This window comes from Podarcis tiliguerta (assembly GCF_965153285.1).
Source record: "Podarcis tiliguerta genome assembly, chromosome: 5".
Taxonomy (NCBI): Eukaryota; Metazoa; Chordata; class Lepidosauria; order Squamata; family Lacertidae; genus Podarcis; species Podarcis tiliguerta.
In genome coordinates this window covers 55,057,778-55,077,710 of record NC_139538.1, presented here as the reverse complement: position 1 = coordinate 55,077,710, position 19,933 = coordinate 55,057,778, and the positions used below count along the sequence as shown (strand labels likewise).

The 19,933-nt window shown below is 42.0% G+C and overlaps 1 protein-coding gene across 12 annotated transcripts in view; it reads left to right on the top strand.

The window, feature by feature from the left end:
- CTBP2 (C-terminal binding protein 2) overlaps positions 1 to 19,933 on the top strand; it is a 196,741-nt gene that overhangs the window by 160,018 nt on the left and 16,790 nt on the right. For 10 of the 12 annotated variants that reach the window (XR_014510957.1, XR_014510958.1, XM_083439600.1 and 7 more), the window contains 2 exons: positions 12,266 to 12,420; positions 18,294 to 18,438. Coding sequence is in view for 10 of the 12 variants with exons in the window: in XM_083439600.1 (XP_083295726.1) it covers positions 12,266 to 12,420; positions 18,294 to 18,438 (300 nt within the window). In the remaining 2 variants the exon portion in view is untranslated. Of the gene's footprint in view, positions 1 to 2,433; positions 2,456 to 5,548; positions 6,110 to 12,265; positions 12,421 to 18,293; positions 18,439 to 19,933 lie in introns of those variants that run through there. The other 2 variants (XM_083439595.1, XM_083439594.1) reach the window with 2 other exon arrangements.

The following is a 19,933-nucleotide window of genomic DNA, read 5'->3' as shown; positions in this document are numbered from 1 at the left end:
CTCTGCTGATCATCCATATTCTTTGTGATGCCTGAAATAAATGGAAATGTCACTTGGCTACGGTGGGAAAGCACAAAATGTGGTCTTCTCTGCATTTCTGCATTCCTCTAGTTGAAAGTGTTATGAAAATGTTCAGCTTTCAAAATGTTCTTTTTGACATGTCAATCCAGCACATATACCATTATTCCCATTTCACAGAAGGAAACTGATGTTAAAAAATAGTGAGTACTGATATAGCTAAGTTGGCGTATAAAGGTAAAGGTAAAGGTACCCCTGCCCATACGGGCCAGTCTTGACAGACTCTAGGGTTGTGCGCCCATCTCACTCAAAGAGGCCAAGGGCCAGCGCTGTCCGAAGACACTTCCGGGTCACGTGGCCAGCGTGACATCGCTGCTCTGGCGAGCCAGAGCTGCACACGGAAACGCTGTTTACCTTCCCGCTAGTAAGCAGTCCCTATTTATCTACTTGCACCCGGGAGTGCTTTCGAACTGCTAGGTTGGCAGGCGCTGGGACCGAACAACGGGAGCGTACCCCGCCGCGGGGATTCGAACTGCCGACCTTTCAATCGGCAAGCGCTAGGCGCTGAGGCTTTAACCCACAGCGCCACCCGTGTCCCAAGTTGGCGTATAAAAGTTGGCGTATATTAAACATTTATTTATTTTTTAGTTCAGCAATGGATCATACTGTCTCTGGTAGTAGCATTCCCATTCCAAAAATTAATTTGTTGAGTTTAGGAACTGTTTATGTGAATATTGTTCTGGATCAGCAACTCCGTAGATAGTTATTGACCTTTCTCTTCTCTCTCGTGTTGAGAACAGCAGGGAGTTGGATGTGGCACCACTAGAGGCTGGATCAGCAGCATTGTTCGTGGTTATAGCCACTGTGGATTTAAATCAGCATTTAGTAATTATTCTTTGTACTGCTCTTTGCTTGTTGATGGCTTGGTATTTCCTTAGCTGTTGTTAATTTACCTATCCTAGCTAATAAATAATAAGCATTCCTTAGAGGTTTATGTGCATGGATGTGTGTGTGTGTGTTTGCTTGTTTGTTTATTTACTTTTAACATTTTATTACCCCGCTCATTTTCCCAGAAGGGATCCCAAAGCAATGTCCAATAAAATAACAATACCAAAACCATTAAGGCATTAAAAGCAAAACAAATAACAATTATGCATTAAAAATAAAGCTCAGAAAGTATTTTAAAAACCTGACAAGGCAGGGGCAGATAGGAAAGTTTTCACCTAGTGCCAAAACAGAGAGCATCATTTCTAGGGAGAAAGTTCCAGGATAATGGTTCCATAACCAAAAAGGCTCCATAACCAAAAACCAAATAACCCTTAGTTGTTACCCACCTTATTTCTACAGGACATCTGGGGAAATTACTGTATCATAATATAAATTCAGGTTCATGTGGGAAGATGAAGCTGTACAACTTCCCGTGTTACAAGCTGCATGTTGAATTGTTCTTGGAAGGGATTGGGAACTTGTGTTGCTCTTTAAAAACTGGTGTCATGTATCCCATATTCCCAAACTCATTTGGCAATCTAGCCAGTGTGTTTTACACCAAATCCAGTTTCCAAATTTCTTTCAGTGACAGCTCCATGTGCAAGACATGTCATCCGAAAGGGATATTACAAGAGACTGTGCCACTGTGGAGAGAGGCCATCTCTGTCCAGGAGGGTCACTGTCAATGTTCCAGCTTAAGCTGATGTACATAAAGTGCTTGAGCAATTAATGTCAACGCTGAATCTGATAGCATATCAAATCTGCAAAGCAGGTCTTTCAAAGGTAGTACATACCTGTTCAGAACAGGTTGGACACTATAACTCAAGTCAGAACAACCCACCAACAATATATCCACCTTGCCTGGATTGAGCTTCAGTTTATGTTGGGAATCTCAGGTGAGATACCCACGTAGCGAAAGTTGCCCCCAGTTTCAGTCACCACACAGAGGCAGCTTAAGGTCCAAATAGTTTACTGTTGCAGAAAATATAACTTCAGCAGTACAGTTCCAGATGTTGATATATGCATAACAGCTTGTATGAGTGCAGATACAGATACAAGCAGACTTTTTTCAACCGGAACTCCTCTCACGTGGGCAACAATGCCATAATAAGAGAACAAGGGACTCATTCATGGTGGATTCCAGTACCTCTTTTTCTAGAAAAATAACATTTTATACAAGTATGAAGTATTTCTATTGCTCCAGCAATTCAAGATGACTCAAGCTTCTCAGTACTGACCCTGATACAGTTTTTTGGTCTTAGTTCAGCATATTACTGATTCCAGACACAGGGTCAGCATCTCTACAGCTTTACCTGAATTTGATGAGAAGTAGAAGCAGGAACATAAAAAGATGCCTGATACTCAATTAGCACAGAATCTACTACTCTGGAAGCAACACCTCTCCAGGGCTTTGGACAGGAGCCTTTTCCAGTGCTACTGGAAATGCCAGGTACTGAATCTGCAAGCTTTTGCATGAAAACAATGCACTTTTCCTCCAAGCCAAAGCCCCTCCCCCAAAAGAATAAAGAGAGAACATATGAAGCTGCCTTATACCAGGCTATTTGACCAATTAGCCTGGTGGTGTCTTCTCCAGCTAGTAGCAATCATCCAGGGTCCCAGGCAGAAAGGTATCCCCCATTGTTTGTTTCCCAATCCTTTTAACTAGAGACCCCAGGATTGAGCATGGGCCTATCTTCATGTAAAGCACATGGAGTTATGGTCCCTCCATGAACTGAGTGTCATCAGCAGACTGATAATCCATTGACTACAAGATTTTGCTTGGACCTCACTTCAGAAAAGAGCAAGATTTTTGTCTGAAGACTGTCTGATTTAGCTTCAAAAGGGCTGCCTTTACAGTTTGGGGATTTTTCTTTTCTTTTTAAGATTCACTTAATCTTCCCTATTGTTTTATGGTGTTTCATTTGAAAATAGCATACATGAGAGAAGTACCCCCAGATAAAAAACCTGCCTAATTGTAGACAAATGGGCAGGGATTTTGATACTAGGCTCCTTTAAGTTCTTATTGGGGTTGAACTAAAAGGGATTTGCTTTTCTCCCTGTGGTTTTGTGGACAGCAATTTCATTATGAAAATAAGCATGCATTACCTCTAGGAAGGTAAAGTGCAGGTATGGTGGGTGGGGATGAATGTTGGGGGGGGGGAGAGACAGCTTCAGTCTTGTGTTCTTTTCATTTGGCCCCAAATGTCACAAGAACAAAGTGCAAAGCTGATTCCACAGGAATGGATCTGTGGGCATGGGGCACTGAGGCAGAATGATGACGATGTCCAACATTTTCTAGAAACAGAAGTAGCAAAGTGATACAGTACCTCAACATCCTTTCCCCAAAGTCTTGGCAAAACCATTCCCTCTGATTAGTCACAAAAGAGCTCTTCCTCTCCCCACCCCGACATTATTCTTATATTACATACTTGGGGCAAAGTGTTTCAAATTTTGCAGACATGTGGTCTGCACAGGTGTTTTTTTTTAAAAAAAAACACTGGAATCTGCAGAGCACCTCAAAAGTGCTTCAGGTGTCCTCTCTTCAGTTTGGTGTGACCTGTTTTTAGTCAGGCAAGCTTCTAATCTGTCTGCGACAGCCCCACTTAGATTTAGGATTTGTCCAAATACTTTGTACACCCCGGATGATATTCATGACATCACTCATCAGTTTTGTGTAACTGTTAAATAGTGCTGCGGACAAAATAAGAGCCCTGTGGTGCACCATAATATAATGGCTATGGCTGCAGTAGACTTCCATCACAAATCCTGGAAACAGCAGGCCAATGAGGAGTGGAACCACTGGAACACAGAATTCCTGTTCCCCATCCCAGATAGCCACTCCACAAGGATACTGTGCAGGATACTGTGATCAGTGGTTACAAAGGCTGCTGGGAGAGCCAGGAAAACTAGCAGAGTCATTCTTCTGGCAAAGGTTATCTAGTGACCAAACCCAGTCCATGCCAAATCTAGTTCTGAAGCTGTACTGATAGGAATCCAGATTATGTGTTATCTCAGAGTCCCTATCTACTCAGGCACCTTGTCCAAGAAGGCTATATTAGAGATTGACCAGCTGATAGAACAATCTTCCTTAGCAGAGGTCTCCTTCAAGCTCTTCAGGAATGATTACTTCTGTACTCTGGTGGTCAGCCCTGCCATACTAGACGAGCAGGTAGGTGGGTTGACCAAACTCTTCCAGGTGCCTTGTGCACATCATTGGGACTTAGCAACTGAAATCCTTCCAGCAACACCTGATTGCACGATCTAGACACATTTACAGACTGTACTGTAGGCAACGTGGCATTTAAAGACACTACAGATGTAAGCAATTTTAAACTTCAAAATTCATTTACATCACAGCAGATGGCATAGTTATCTATACGTTTAGGCACAAGCCAGTTAAAGCTAAACACTTAGAATTACAGTTGCTTTCAGTGGAAGGTTATGCATAAGTGTTTGCAATGTACTGACAATCCAGCTTGTATTCTGAAACCTTTCTTGCAGCCTTCGTAATTTTCCCTTCTAGTCTTGTTCAAGAGAGGACTCTCAGCACCTGCCCATTCCATTTCACATGTGGCTTTTCTCATGCCTTACATGAAAGTGGCTCTTGTGTAAGACAGATTCTTTATCAAAGACTACTGACTGTCTTTTTGTGGAGGTATCAGAACCACTTTCAAACCTCTGGGTTAGTCACTAAGTTTTGCACAGCATAAACCTTTCCCATTATTTTTACCCGTTTCATCTCACCTCTATGAATTTCATTATACCTTTAAAAAATTATATGTTTTGCTTAATTCTTATTAAGAGAGTGCTTGGATATCATTGTGCAAGATCCCATACAGTGTAGTATTTTTCTCCCCTAGATTTCTTCCTGCCCTTCAGGTTTAGCCTCTTAACTTACGGCCATCTGGATAAAGCCTTATGGTTTCCTCAACAACTCTCCACAACTTACTTTTTAAAACTGTGAAAATGTTTTGGACACTGTTGGTTCCCCTTATAGCTCAGTTCCCAGCAGACAGATACTGATGTTGCAGTACTAGACCCAGTCCCTGTTCCTAGATACTTAGCTGGCATGTTAGTCCTGCTAACTTGAGCATCTGTGTGGTTACTTGCAAAATATGTCACATGAGTGGCAGCAGGTGTCTGGCAAAGCCTTTGTGTGTGGCCTGAAGGGTGGGGGGCATCTATCTAAACTCCTGTTGGTGGCTGCTGTTTCTGCTGCAGCCAAAGGCATACACCCAAATACATAGCCTACGTTAACAGATCACGTTTCACTTTAAGTTGTGAAATAACGGGGCGTGGCACAGATTAAATATGTTTTTGAGATAACTAGGAAAGTGAGGCAAATGTACAAGTCAGTTATTTGGGGAAAGGGAGAGGGTGACATGTACAAACAATTCAGAGTGCACTGTGTAAAGTTTACTTACTGTTATTATTTTGACCGGCACACATGTAATTTCATTCAAGGGCTGCCGGGGGAGTTGGGAGGGGGGACGGCAAACTTTGATTAGTTAAAAGCAGCAGCAAGGTCTGGAGGGAGTGTTCGAAAGAGTTGGGAGCCGTAGAGAGGTGACTATAACTCCTCTAGCAATTTCAGACTATTCTTCTGTAGCAGGACAAAAGCCTTTTCTTTTGCTTCCCGTGTTCAAAGAGACATTTGTCTCGAGACTTTGCAGCTGTGGCCGTGGGGATGCTTGTTTGAAGATACCCCCTTGTAGGCGAGAGGAGAGTCGGCACACCGAACAGTAGTGTAGTATCTTATACTTTTTCTCCCCCTCCCTTTCCCTCTCTTATGCTTTTATTTCTCCTCCTTCTACTCCTCCTCCTCCTCCTCTCTACCATGTGCATTTTTTAATAAGACGAAGAATGTGGAGGCAACGTTTTCAAGGCAAGGGGAAATTTCCTGTTTTTCTTTCCTGTTTGTTTAATAAAGTGTGCCATTGACTTTTAAGAACTGCAGCGACTTTTGTTACAAGCGAGTAATTCAAGGCAACGCTTGGCTTGCTTCTTGATGCACTTTTTATATACTGCTGGAGAAGATGTTTAAATCCTTTTCGCTTTTTTAAAAAGAAGAAGACGGCGACGAAGATGAAGCTGTGTGGCGTAGGCAAGTGAGATTAATAAGAATTAGGCAAATGGCTTCTTCTGCTTTTGTTTCGGTGAGATAGTACCAGCCGTCTTGCAGCCACACAAAGGCTGCCATTTACCAGGGAGTCCTCCCTAATTCTCTTGGCAGGGGTGCCATTGGAATCGGATACAAGTGGGTGGCAATGGGGAGGAGCTGCAAAAGAGGACAAGCAGGCTTTGTGTATTTTTTAAAAATGCAACAAAAGCACTTTATACATTGAGCTGGGTGCAACAAGCTGTGCAGCTTGTGAGTGGGATGGAGTAGTTTTGAGATCTCAGTGTACATAGAAAGCCCTCCCCCCCCCCCTCCTTTCCTTAAAAGCTCTCCACTGAAACATTGGCTAAACTCCACAGAGAGCTGAAAAAGCCAGAAAATATTTATTGAACAATGCTTCTGACAACTGGCTTGATATTTGAAAGCTTTGGAAAGAGAAAACAGACAATCTTAATTTTGAAAACAGTTATGGGGCACCTTGTTGATATTCTGGTCAGAAAATTGGATTCAGTTTCCTTCCTATTGTACACACCCTTCTTTATTGGCACTTAGTTCCCGTTGAATAGAATGGTAGGCTTTTATTCCTCTGGCCCTTTCTCTGATTTGCTTTCTGTACATATAAAAACATGTAGTTTATCATCTCTCATTGTTTTACTTTCTAAAATGCTGCACTTTCTTTGATTCATGTCCCAGACAAATGTGGTCTAAAATGATGGTTGCAGAAGCAAGATGCATGGTTTCACAATATAAACAAAGGTGATAGAAGAAAGAGTGGCTTCCTACCTTTTTAAATTGCTACCTGATTTAAGCATTTCTACTTAGAAGATGAAGTAATTTGTTTTTGGTCCTTTGTGTTATCAATGAAGCATTTGCTACGGGAGCAACCATGGTGCACTTCATATATCATTTGAAACTATTCATTTGCTTTTTTTTTTTCACCAATTCTAACCCCTGGGCTTAGGTTTTGATACAGTATTAACAGGCATGAAAGCCTTCAAACTATCATTTATATTTTTAAAAGATTTGTATAGCTAGAGCTTGTATATCTGTGTTTGCAGGGAAGGCGTGGCAAGAGGTCAGCTATTTTAATCATACTGTTAGGGCTGGGGGTCTTAACGTTGTGTTGCATGGTTTTGGGGGCTGCAATCAGTTCATGCTCTGTACTGAAAAGCAATTACTTTCTGATAGCAGAAAGTTCCAAAGTTTTGTTTCTGTCAAGTTGAAGTAATTGATTTCATCCAGTTGCTCTAAGCTGGATAGTAAGAGGGAGAAATCTTTCTTAAATATTTTAGTCACATTTCCCACTAATGTTTATCTTTAGTCTTTTTTTTTTTTTTAAATAAATGCAGGGGCTTGGCATTGTTTAAAAAGCTTAGGTCATCGGCGCTCTCAAACCTGCTATAGGAAAGAAGGTTATATTTCTCTTGCCTTGCTTAAAATCACTTATTTAATTGGGCAATAAAATTTGAGATAACTGCCTTTGGTGCTTGGCATTTTATGGTTTCAAGAAGCAGGCTCCGACCCTAACTGTATTGTTGCTAGTAAATGTTTCCTGCTTTCCTAAGGAACTAAGCTCTGATTACAAATTATTGAGGAACATAGGAAGTGATACACAGTGTATAAACTGGCAGCCACAGTCTGAAGCCATTGTCCTGGTAGGGAATCTAGCTTCAATTATCCTCTGATTTGCTTCCCCATTCTGCCTTTGACAGTAACAAGGCGAGGCTGTCATTAAGTGATATTCTCAATCCTGGAGACTGTGCACCAGAGTCAAAGTACAGTCGGAGCGCTTTATTCAACTAGGAAGAAAGGTTAGTCGGGACAAAGCATAGCCATTCAGCTCTGGATTGTAAGCCTTACAGTTTTATGTGACCACTCCCCCCTTTTATCCTGGTTATCTGCTTAGGGCAAGCTTCTTTCACTTATCCAAATCATCTCAGCACTCGGCCATGCATACTGTGACACAGTTGCACTTCCATCTGGATACAAGGCTGGAAGATGCGTCACAGTCATACCTCTTGTTACATTTCCCTCAGGTTAAATCTTTTCAGGTTGCGTCCCATGGCGACCCGGAAGTACCGGAAAGGGTTACTTCCGGGTTTCGCCGCATGCGCAGATGCTCAAAATGACGCCACGCGCATGCGCAGAAGCGGCGAATCGCAACCCGCACATGCGCAGATGCAGGGGAAAGGAAGCCTCCCTTCGCTCTTCTTCGGGAGTGGGCTCCTTCTCCACCCACCCCACTCCCACCAACAAGGTCTCTAGGGGTTGTAAAGCAAGCCAGACCATTTAGCAGCGACCCCATTCATTGCAGCAGCTGGCCATCACCCACTCCAAGCCTTGCGAAAAATATAATCACCATAACTACTACTACTACTACTACTACTACTAATACTACTACTACTGCCCTCCACCCATAGATATCAGGGTGGCTCACAGCCTGAAACTAGGGTACTAAGCACATGCTAAAAACTAGAACAAAGGCAAACCAAGCCAGCAACCCTCTTTCTCCCTTATTTGTGAAACAAGCCTGTTAATTGCCTATCCAACTAAAAAAAAAAGGCACTGAAGCTTTTTAAGATCAATGCGAGCTAATAACCATTGCAGGGGGTTGGGCTAGATGACCCGCAGGGTCCCTTCCAATTCTCCTTTTTTCTGAAAAACACACGCACAACCCAACTGTGGTCCCTCTGCAGTTCTCGGCCCAAGCAACTGTGTGTGAGACTTGCTCCCCAGAAAGTGTGTCTTGTCTTGCTACCTGTGGTTTTTGGTCTCTTGTCAGCCCCCTCCCCCCCCCCCCAATCTATTCATATTCCTTTCTCCCTAATCTCCAATATTACATTTTCCTCTGGTTGAGACTTAAAACAGAAAACCCTAATTCCCAACTGTGTTTCTTGCTGCAGTCCTACTGTCTACTCAGAAGTAAGGTCCTATTTGATTCAGCAGGGCTTACTCTCAGGTAAGTGCAGTTAGGGCTGCAGCCTTTTTGACCCAAGTTTTGGGTCCTTTTTAGGTTCAAAATGTCACTGCTTTACACCCACCCCCCACAATATTCGAAAACGTCGGCTTTGTACTTCAACACAAATTGGCCGGGAACTTCATTCTCTGTGTCTTTATCAATTTATTTAAAGAACAACAAACTGGTGATTGCTTTAACTTTTTGATATGTGGTGATTTGAATCATGTGGATGAATTAGAAGAACTGCTGAGTCTTGAGCGAGTCTTGCTTTGGAATTGAGGACGTCATTAGATTTTCTTCTGCCTTTTCATTTTATTTTGTTTTAAGGGCTGGTTAGAGATAATATGTAAGTGTGGTGTCAGCTCCCAAAAAGGGTCAACAACTCTGGGGAACCTTTCCTAAAAAAGGTTGACAACTCTGGGAAACGGGATGGAGGGGACGCCAGAGGGATCTTTGCACTACAGCGCCGGATATGCTTAAGATGGCCCTGGTCAGAAGGCCCTCAGAACTGGACCTCAGTGTCTGGGCTGAACAATGTGGCTGGAGAGGCTTCTTCCGGTTATACTAAATGCACAAGGCAAGAGCTGGGTTAAATTTCTCCTTAAATCCTCAAGCCATAACTTCTCAAAAGCCACTCCAATGCATTTCAGTTCCATAAGCACCTGTCTGCTCCCTTTTACCTCCATTTTACTCTGCTACTTTCCACACCTGTGAACCCCTTGCTACCACTTTCCAAATAGCTCCCTCTCAGTCAAATTGGCCAGCAGCCCTGGAAGGCAGTTGGGGCGTCTAGGGGGTGGCACAGATACCCATTGTAAGCCCTGCATCCAAGACAGGATTCTCATTTGTTCTATGTGTGGATCATCCTGTACTCCTGAAACGTTACACAGGTTAATTAAAACTCATTTCACTTAAGACCACTCTGTGATCCGGCATATTGTCCTTGTTTTTCCTGTCAACATCCATATGCTATATATTGAGCTAATATGATATCTATTACATAGCACCCTAAATAGAAGCACAAATGCAGTATTCTTTTTTCTTTGGCATCAGTTTTGTTGCTCTTTACCTTAGATGTTGCCCTTTTCTGGGCACAAGTGTTTATTTGGTCTTCATTTGGCATTCTGTCCAACTCAGTTAGATCATAGCTGTCAACTTTTCCCTTTTCTTGCAAGGAATCCTATTCTGAATAAGGGAATTTCCCTTTAAAAAAGGGAAACGTTGACAGCTATGAGTTAGATGCTGGGGTGCTGTCTCAAATGCTGCAAGCCAAGGATCTCCGTTTTAGCCTTTAATTCATGGGGCAGCCCAGAACTTCCATGCCCACTGCTCAGGCTTGCATCCTGGAGAGGTCTCTTCAGTGCTGCTAACACAGCGAAAACAACTCAGGAGGCTGCAGTTGCGAGTTACCGGGCATTTTCACAGTGACTCTAAGAACATCTTTAATATCTATCTAATACCTCAACTTGGTCCCTCCAAATGCTGTTGGACTAGAGCTCTCACCATTCCTGACCATTAGATATGCTAGTTGGACTCCAATGATACTTGAAGGCCACAGGTTCCCCTTGCCCTGGTCTGAGGTATCACTTCTCTGTACTTTAAAACAATCAGGGAAGCATAAGAGGCTTACGTATTTACAGATAAATGTGGCAATTTGTTTTAATAGAACAGGAAATTCAGTTAGTATTTGTCTTAACATTTTGATGACTTGTAGGATTGCATGACATAGCTTGTTATGTATTTATAACTTCCCTATTAACTTAAACCATTCATGGATTACATTCTATAAATACTCTTTTTCTTTTTTTTTATTTTAGCACAGGAAAATCAAAGAGAGTGATTTTAAACAATTCAGTGTTTTATCAAAGGGAGTAATCTTAAATCACTCTTCTATAAAAATTTAGGAAGTCCCAGGCTTAACAGGGAGGTAATTCTAAAGCAATTAATGACGTATTCGAGTACTTAGATAGAGTTGCAGAGAATTCAATAGCATGTGTTGTAACTGAACTGTGGCCCTGAGTCTTTAAGAGAGAAAAAAACTAGTAAGATAACGCTAAGTTTCTTTGTCAGAAAAGCATCCCTCAGGGCAGCACTTTCAAAAGTGGCTTTTACTGTTTGAAGTTACTGGCCTATATCACACAGAGCCCCAGCTGTTTGTGTGCATGTTGAGAAGTGTGCTCTGAATGTGGGCCACATCTAAAAAGTACAATGCATGCCTCAAGCTGAGGCCCAAAGAGGTATTGAGGTAAGCTCTGGCTTATAAACCCCTCCCCCGCAGGATTCTCGCTGTTGCTGTTGTTGGTGTTTTTCCCTTTCCTTGCAACAGCAAACCCTCATGCTACCTCAAAAACTGTTTATGAAACTCTTCTCTGCTTCAGAAACAGCATCCCATGCGGCAGGCCCAACAAAAATTCCTCAAGTAAAATAATAGGGAAATAATGTGGTGCATTTTGAATCAAATAATACCTCAAAGCCACTGGGCTTCATTTCTTCACAGAGTTGTGTGAAATCAGATTGCTGTCTACTTGGTGGTGGTGGTGTTTTAGATGTTGTGTTTAATGATATTTGGGGTTAGAATATAGCCTTTGTCCCATTTAAAGGACCTGGTCACTCATCTCCTCTGGGAATAAAGAGGTGTCTGTTCCACTTGGCTCTCCGTTTTTCTAGGGGTCCTTTGTTTTTCCTCCCCTTAGAAACAAGGGGATGTTACACTACAATCTGTGTTTTGGGAGCACCTGAAACTGTAGCATTGTTGATGCTAGTTGGGCTCAGTGCCTGGGTGGTAAATATAAAGAGCTCCATGCAGTTGTGACTGGTGGTCAGACTGCAGAAGGCAGGGAGATCCAACAGTAGGCAAAGTCACAGCCCCACTCCCTGGATTTACTGTAAGAATGCAAGTGGAGGGGCAGGGCAGGCTGAGGCTAGTTGAGGCAGTGTGCCATTTGCCCTAATAGACCAACCTCCACTGGCTCCATGTAAACTCCTGTACCATGTATAAGATTGCACTGCAAACTGTCCAAATGTTGATTCAGGTAGAGGTACAATGAAGAAACCAGAAGTTAAGCTTGGAATACCTTCTCAAGTAGCATCCTGGTCCTTCTATAAAGCCAATACTGCTTACTACAGTGGCAATCAGGGGTACTTTTAAGTTGGTTTAACACTTATGCTCCATTTGGTTCCAGGTATTCGCCCGCAAATAATGAATGGTCCTATGCATCCTCGTCCATTGGTGGCTTTACTAGATGGAAGGGATTGTACAGTGGAGATGCCAATTTTGAAGGACTTGGCTACTGTTGCATTCTGTGATGCGCAATCAACTCAGGAAATCCACGAAAAGGTAAAGAAAATGGTTTTGTAGACTGACCTAATGAGGGAGAGTATGGCTGTCTAGTTTTGAATCCATTTCAGGTTCAGTTCCCCTTACCTGTACACTGCTTTATAGAGTAAAAATGACTAAATTTTGTAATAAAGCAGTTTTGGATTATAAGAGGTGTCTTGGAGCCAAATTTGTGATTGTGTGTGTTTGTTGGTTTACTCTGTCTTTTCCTCTTTGTATTGCTGTTGCTCTTTTGATTAACAGAACTAACAGTGGATACACCTGAAATACGAATTCCTGAGCTAAAGTTTCTTTGATGGCACCTGTCTAGGATTTTATGACCATGTTGGTTACTTAGGCAAAATCAATCTCTTGGTTTCAAAAATTGACTGATCTTGTTAGATAGGCTTTAAAATAGGTGGGTAAGAGGGGAAAAGGTTAATGTAAACAATCTGCCTGGTCCAGGTGCTGTGTTCCTTGTGTTCAGTGTACTTGCAAACAGTGTGTGTTCATGAAGAACAGATTTAGCTATTCTGCCCCGATTGATTTTCTTAAATGATACAAAATCAATAGGCGAAAGCAAAGGAATTAATGTATAAAAGATCAAACATACTTGGATTTCATGTAAACATTAGATAACTGTCTTTCAGTAACCTTTTGAACCTGGATTGGCTAGGGACCCCATGAGGTAGAGGGGGTAAATGACTGAAGTAATAGAAATGAAGCCTTGTCAAAAGTGTCAAAATATGCAGCTTGAAAAGGCAAGCTAAGGTCCAAACTAGATACTATATGTACACACATGGATCCTTCTTCAAACAGCCCCTTTTAAACTAGCTTTGGGAGAGGGAGATTAGGAACAGAAAAGCAACGCACTAGGGTTGTTGTCCCCCCCCCCAAAAAAAACTGGTCCCCTGCCAGTCCTCTCCTCCCCACAGATTTCCACATGTGTGTGTGCCTTTGGTTTTAAAAGTGGGGAGTATCAGCAGAACGTTTTGAATTTTTGTGTGTGAAACATCTTGTTTGGCCTTAAGGTAGCTACAATGTCATCCTGAATATATTTGGGAACAGCACTTCCTTTAGGTTTTTAATTCAAGGACATTCACAGCTTCTATTTCGGTTATTCTGCTTCGTTGCTAATTGTACTCTATATGTGAAGTTTCTATTACATCTTTGTATTATATTTTTATTTGCAGTGTTTTTGTTTTATCTTTTCAGGGAATATTTTGTTTTCCTTTTTTGTATTTTTGTTTTTAGCCTTCATCTGTAATGTTTTATTTTGAGATTTTGTGTGGAGTGTATGAGGTGCTATGGGTGAGGCAGTATCTCTGCTGGGGGACACGTCATGCTCCTTGTCCGCCAGACGTCTTCCCCCTGCACTGAGCTCTTGTCTGTGGCTCCTAGAAGCTGTTGGCTTGCGACAGTGGCCACACCCCAGAAATGGCTTTGACTGGCCAGCTAAACCAGGGGAAGGTAGCCAATGGATCTCAAAACCCCTGCATGCAAGGCGGATTGAGCAGACGTGGGTCCAACTGTCAAGAAGACAGTTTCTGCACATGCTGTAGAGGGAAATGAGGGGCAGATGGGAAAGCAGATATACTCATTTGTGAGAAAGTAAACCCTGGAAGTAAACCCTGAGGAGCAATCTGTACCCACTGCCTTACAGGACATCTTCAGGGAGAAAACGTTAAGGATTATATCCTACACAAATTTGTAGTGCTGTCCCTAAGGTGATTGGGTGGTGTCTTGAATACCTCCTTCCAGCAACTCCTGCAGCCAAGCTAGTGCGAAATGTGTTGCTTTCCTTTCCTTCAGACCACAGCAGTGAGGCCCAAAGGGGAGGCTTGTGCCTTGTGAGAGGTCACTTTGGTGTTTCAGATGCAGCAGAATCCATTTGACGTTTTAAGATAGGTTGCAAAGTGCTTAGAATTTTTAAAATCTTATTCGGAACTGCAAACTGGCATAAAAATCATTTCAATAAATAAATAGACTAACAAACAAACAAAAAAAGGTTGCAGAATGCCACTTAGAGCCTGTTTAGATCATCACGATGTGGTGGATCCTTACCTTGACTTGTAAAAGCTGTTTCTATTTCCTGTATTAGTAGTTTTACTAAGCACATAATATAAAATCTGTAGAATTTGGCATTCACTTCTCAAAAGATAATATCTGATTGTGTCCATCCATGAATGACTTCTGCTCATGCAATGGTACTTGCCTTCCTCTCACCCCCCCCCCTTGCAGCCTTCATATCCCCCAAAAATCTGATTCAGAAGGGGTCTCACCCTCTTGAGCAGTTTTGGAACATGTGTGGGATGCTATAGGAGAGAAAAGAGGCAGGGAGTTCCTGCTGCAGGAACCAAAATCTGTTCACGTGATGTTGGATATCACCCCTTATCTAATTCTCATTTTATTGAGACAGGAATACATATGTCTGATTCATAGAATTGTAGAGTTGGAAGAGATTCCAAGAGTCATCTAGCCCAACCCCCCACAGTGCAGGAATCTCCTGCACACAGTCCCCCATCCAGTTTGAAACCACACTGGACCCTGCTTAGCTTTGCAAATGTGCTCCAAGACTCCTGTTCCTCCCTCTTCTCCATCTTCCTCTCTCCACTGGCAAAGATTACTGGCTTTGGGAATCCCAAGTCATCCTAGTCTTTCTTTCTTGTACTACTCTTTTCCTTCCAACAATTGCATACATAATTTTATTTTTATACCCCCTTTCCATAGTTCAGACATGCTCAAGGCAGCTTGCAACATGAAGGACATTACATAATTACAAGCATAACTAAATTAGTCATAAACAATAAATAAAACATCAAAAGTAAAGGTACCCCTGCCCGTACGGGCCAGTCGTGTCCGACTCTAGGGTTGTGCGCCCATCTCACTTAAGAGGCCGGGGGCCAGCGCTGTCCGGAGACACTTCCGGGTCACGTGGCTAGCGTGACAAAGCTGCTCTGGCGAGACAGCACCAGCGCAGCACACGGAAACGGCGTTTACCTTCCCGCTATAAAGCGGTACCTATTTATCTGCTTGCACTTAGGGGTTCTTTCGAACTGCTAGGTGGGCAGGAGGTGGGACCGAAAGACGGGAGCTCACCCTGCCGCGGGGATTCGAACCGCCGACCATACGATCGGCAAGCCCTAGGCACTGTGGTTTTACCCACAGCGCCACCTGCGTCCCTCTCAAAAGTAAAAAACCAAATTAAACAATTTCCACATAAACCGTAAGATCTCAAATAAAGATACAAAAATTAATATCAATAGCAGTAACAACCCAACCCCCTAAACAATACCCCAGCCTGATCATTCTCAGCTTTTGTAGCTACAGGGCCCCACCCTTCCACGTCAGGTGGAAAAGGCCTGAAAGGCAGGGAGCAGGTCTTCCAGGATTCCAAATTCTCTGAAAAAATTGGATCTTAGGAGTGTAATAAACAATTCTGTATGATATATTTGTCCCAGAACACTATGTATGTTTGTTTTGGATTATTTATAAACCTCTAAACACTACAAAATGCTGCAGTGGTGTACAATAAAAAATACAACATATCAATGGATATCTTTGCACAAAGAAGGGTTGACCTGAAAAGTTGTTCACCCTGAATGCCATGTAGAAAGAGATACTTCTGGGTGAGCAGAAGGCTTGAAACCTAAGTCTCCTAGAAATGAAGATAAAGGGGAGGAGGAGAGGGGAGAATGACAAGATCAGAAATGACGGGGTGGAGGTAGCAGGCAAATCCTTAGAAGGCTTACTGTCATTCATCGCTCAGCCTGTCCTTATAATGCTCCTGACCTAAGGAATTATCTCGGTAGGGCAGCCTTCAGCGCTAGTTTAAATAATCAGCAGTAAATAGCCTGGTCAATACAAATGTAGAGCTGTATCCAAGGTATCTTAAGCATGTTGCCTGTTCAAAGCTTTTTCTGTTTTCTGTTTTCATGCTGTGTTTACACTGAGTATGGAATAATGAGGGTGAATATAACTTTACTCTTAGTGACTCTCTGGCAGACAATATAAATCTGTGCATTAGAGTGTAAATCCCGTTGGGGCATGTAGGGCCTTCTGATCTGTAGTATCCAGTCACATGAGGCCAATTGGATGTCAGAGGTTGTTGTTTTATCTCTTTCTCCTCCCCCTCTTAACCACTGTCTGGAAACTTCATATTTCCTTTATCATAGTCCCTTTAAAATTAGATTATAACCATCTCCCAAATACAAATCCTGCCTTCTCTTTTCTCAGTTTTCATCAGCTCGTGTTAGTGTCATAGTAACTCATCTGCTAGGCACTGAGAGAGCACATTTGTGGGGCTTGGTGATGGCTTTTGCTCAGCTTATGGAAGAGCCCAACTCAGCATTCAGTATACTAGCAACCAGCTGGGAATGAAATGCTCTGGATTTTGGTTGAATACAATACCATTCAGGAGCATTCAGTTCATGGCATCTGGTTTATAATAAAATGCTGGAATATATAGAACTGCAGCTAATATAAAGTGACACATATTACATCAATATTCAGGAGTGCTCAGTAACAATATCTAGCTAACATAGGCTAGAAGCAGATGACCAGCTATCAAGTGGATTTTTCAATTTTCTCTTTTTTAAAAAGTGTAGGGGTATTTCACCACTCATTGCATCAGTGAAGATTGGTAGTGTGTGATAAAAATTACCTCTATCAAGCGCCTTTCTTTCATTAACTACATTGTATGATGGTCATGTGTATTAATCCAGAGGTTCTGCTGTATTTGAGTTGTATCCAGCTAAGTTATACGCAGATTGGACCCATTGAAATTAATTGACCTAAGTTGGTCATGTGTGTTATTTTAATTTGGTCTACTTTGATTAGGACTAGCATTGGATGCAACTCTCTGTCAGTAAGTACCATAGACAAGCAGGACAGCCTCATGGGCTGCAGAATTCTAGTCAACTAGTGAGTATCCAAAGTGAGAAGTATTTTTTGATCCAGCTTTTGTCCAGAACAGTTTCATCTTTGTCTCCTGCATGTTCAATTCAGAACCCGTATATGTAGGGTGCAGTCTGGGGGCTTGAGAAAGGGACTGCAAATGCCTCTGGGAAGTCCCATATTTACTTGATCTAGGGGGGAAATCAGTCCTTTCATCACCCAGTAATATATTTTTGTGGATTTTCTGGTATCCTAAGGGATAGTGTAGAGGCTAAAATAAACTCCCACTGAGAAAGAGAACAGGAGGTAGTTAGTGATGGACTGAGCTGGGAGCCAGTTGCACTGACCGTTTAGAGAAGTCACACTTCCTTTTCTACCATTTAAATTACTGTTGTTGAAAGATAAGTAGCCTACATCACCAGGGATTTGAGTGTTTAGATATGCAAAGATCTAGATATTGTTGAGTATTATTTTGATTGAGGTATTATCATGGGACTACATGGGAGCATATAGTACACTCGATACAATCCAGGATCTAATGCAAAATATTTCTAGAACTGAAAGATTATGGGCAGATGCATTCAGAGGGAAGCCGTGATGTATTTCTATTTTTGAGGCCAGACAAAAGAGCACAAAGCACACACAGATTCTCACTGCTTATGATTCTAGATTGGGCAGTGGCCCTATTCCACCTAAGTTCTTCCAGAGTTTAAGCCTCTTGACCTCAAATGAAGACTGATCCTTCGGGGCAAAATTTCATACATACATACTTGCACACACATACACACACATAGTGAGAGCTAAACACATTTATTCTGGAGTTCTTTAGGGTTTTCATTATTACTTGGGAGTCTTTAACCACTTAATCAGATTGAACCAAGTGCCTTGCTAGATATTTGTGCATGACTCATCACCGGACTTCAACAGCTGTTACCGGAACATGTCCATCTGCTTCACTAATGTCTATTATTTCCTTCTTTTTTGTGTGTGTCTGTTAGGTTTTAAATGAAGCCATTGGAGCAATGATGTACCACACTATCACTCTCACCCGGGAAGACCTAGAGAAGTTCAAGGCCTTACGAGTCATTGTTCGAATAGGCAGCGGTTATGACAACATAGACATCAAAGCTGCAGGGGAACTTGGTATGTTTTAGACATAACTTCAGTGCCTCCTCCTTAACTAAGTTCTTGGTTTTCGTTCTAAGGAGAACAAATTACTTGATTGTCTCAGAATCATGTTTACAGCAGGTTTCTGGTTGGAGTGACTTTGATTCCATCCCTGCATACGACAAAGCAGCTCTGTTTTGCTTGCTGTGATGCAGCTGCTTCAAAGACCATATGGGAACTCCAGTGCAGATAGCACAGTTTTATTGCAGCTAAGGGCTTCCACATTCTCAACTGTAAACTGAATAAAACATCGTGTAATGTTCTGATGGGACAAGAAGCTCCACTGGCAGAGAGATGGTCTATAGATTACTATGGTGTTGGTTACTTTGCCTCCTCCTTTCTGGTGGCTGCTGCCTGTTGCATACATGGATAGCCTGCCAGCACAGATACAATACCATAGAGCGACATCCATGTCCATGCAAGCATTTGATTAGACTCTAATGCTCCAGATCAACAGTTGGCAAGTTTCTTCAAAAAAAACCATTGTTTAACGGAATGGCCTGGCATGTAGACAATAGTCCCCTTGGTTTTAAATCTCTTAGCAATGAAGTCTCTTTTTGCCTGACAACAAACATAGGCAACTAATTATGTTATCCTTAACTAGATTTAAGAATTATAACATATTGGCCATTTCTGTGTGCTACTAAAATGCTAGTGAGCTGTTTGCAAGCAGCACCGTTAATTGTTTTATCACTAATGAGTGCCACTGCATTAGCATATAAAATAAAATTGATCTTTATAGGGTGCCAGCTGTATATGTTTGTCGATAGGGTGTCATTAAAGTGATTAATTGCTACGGAGTACTCCATTGTAAATCTTAATAAAACTAAAGAAACACACATTCTCTGCAGCAGGCATTCTAAACAAGACACTTTGCTGGATCATCTACAGGGGTTTTTTTTTCTTATTAAAAAAAATCCCTAACTTGCCTGAGAGCTCTTTGCTGTTTTACTTACAGCATGACTTTGCTGTCAGAGATTTGTAGACTGAGAAGCTTCTCATGGATTTTTTGGGGTTTTTTAAGTACTCAAGGGCTGCCATGTACATTTTGAAATTTTCCTTCTGATGGCTCTTTCCCTGTCTCCAGTCCACTGCTTTTCTATACATATAGTGAATGAATTAAATAATGAAAAAAAGAAAGATAATATAATTAGATGTAATTCTAACTGCTTTAATTGTGTGTGTGTGTGTGTACGTGTGTGAACCCTACATCTATATATTTACTATATCCATTGGGAAGATTTTTAGTCCAGTGAAGAGCCACCACTGGCATTCTTGCTTCAAAGACCTCAGTTGGCTTGTAAAGACTGTCGGAATTGGCACAAGTGATTTAGGTGGAATATTGGTCTAGCTTGTTATTAGATAGCTCTTTATCCTTGTCCTATAGCAGTGTAACATTTAAAATAGGAAAACCACTGACAGCAGAGAGAAAAATGCCTACTGGCACCTGAGGCTTTGGGGCCTTGTTGAC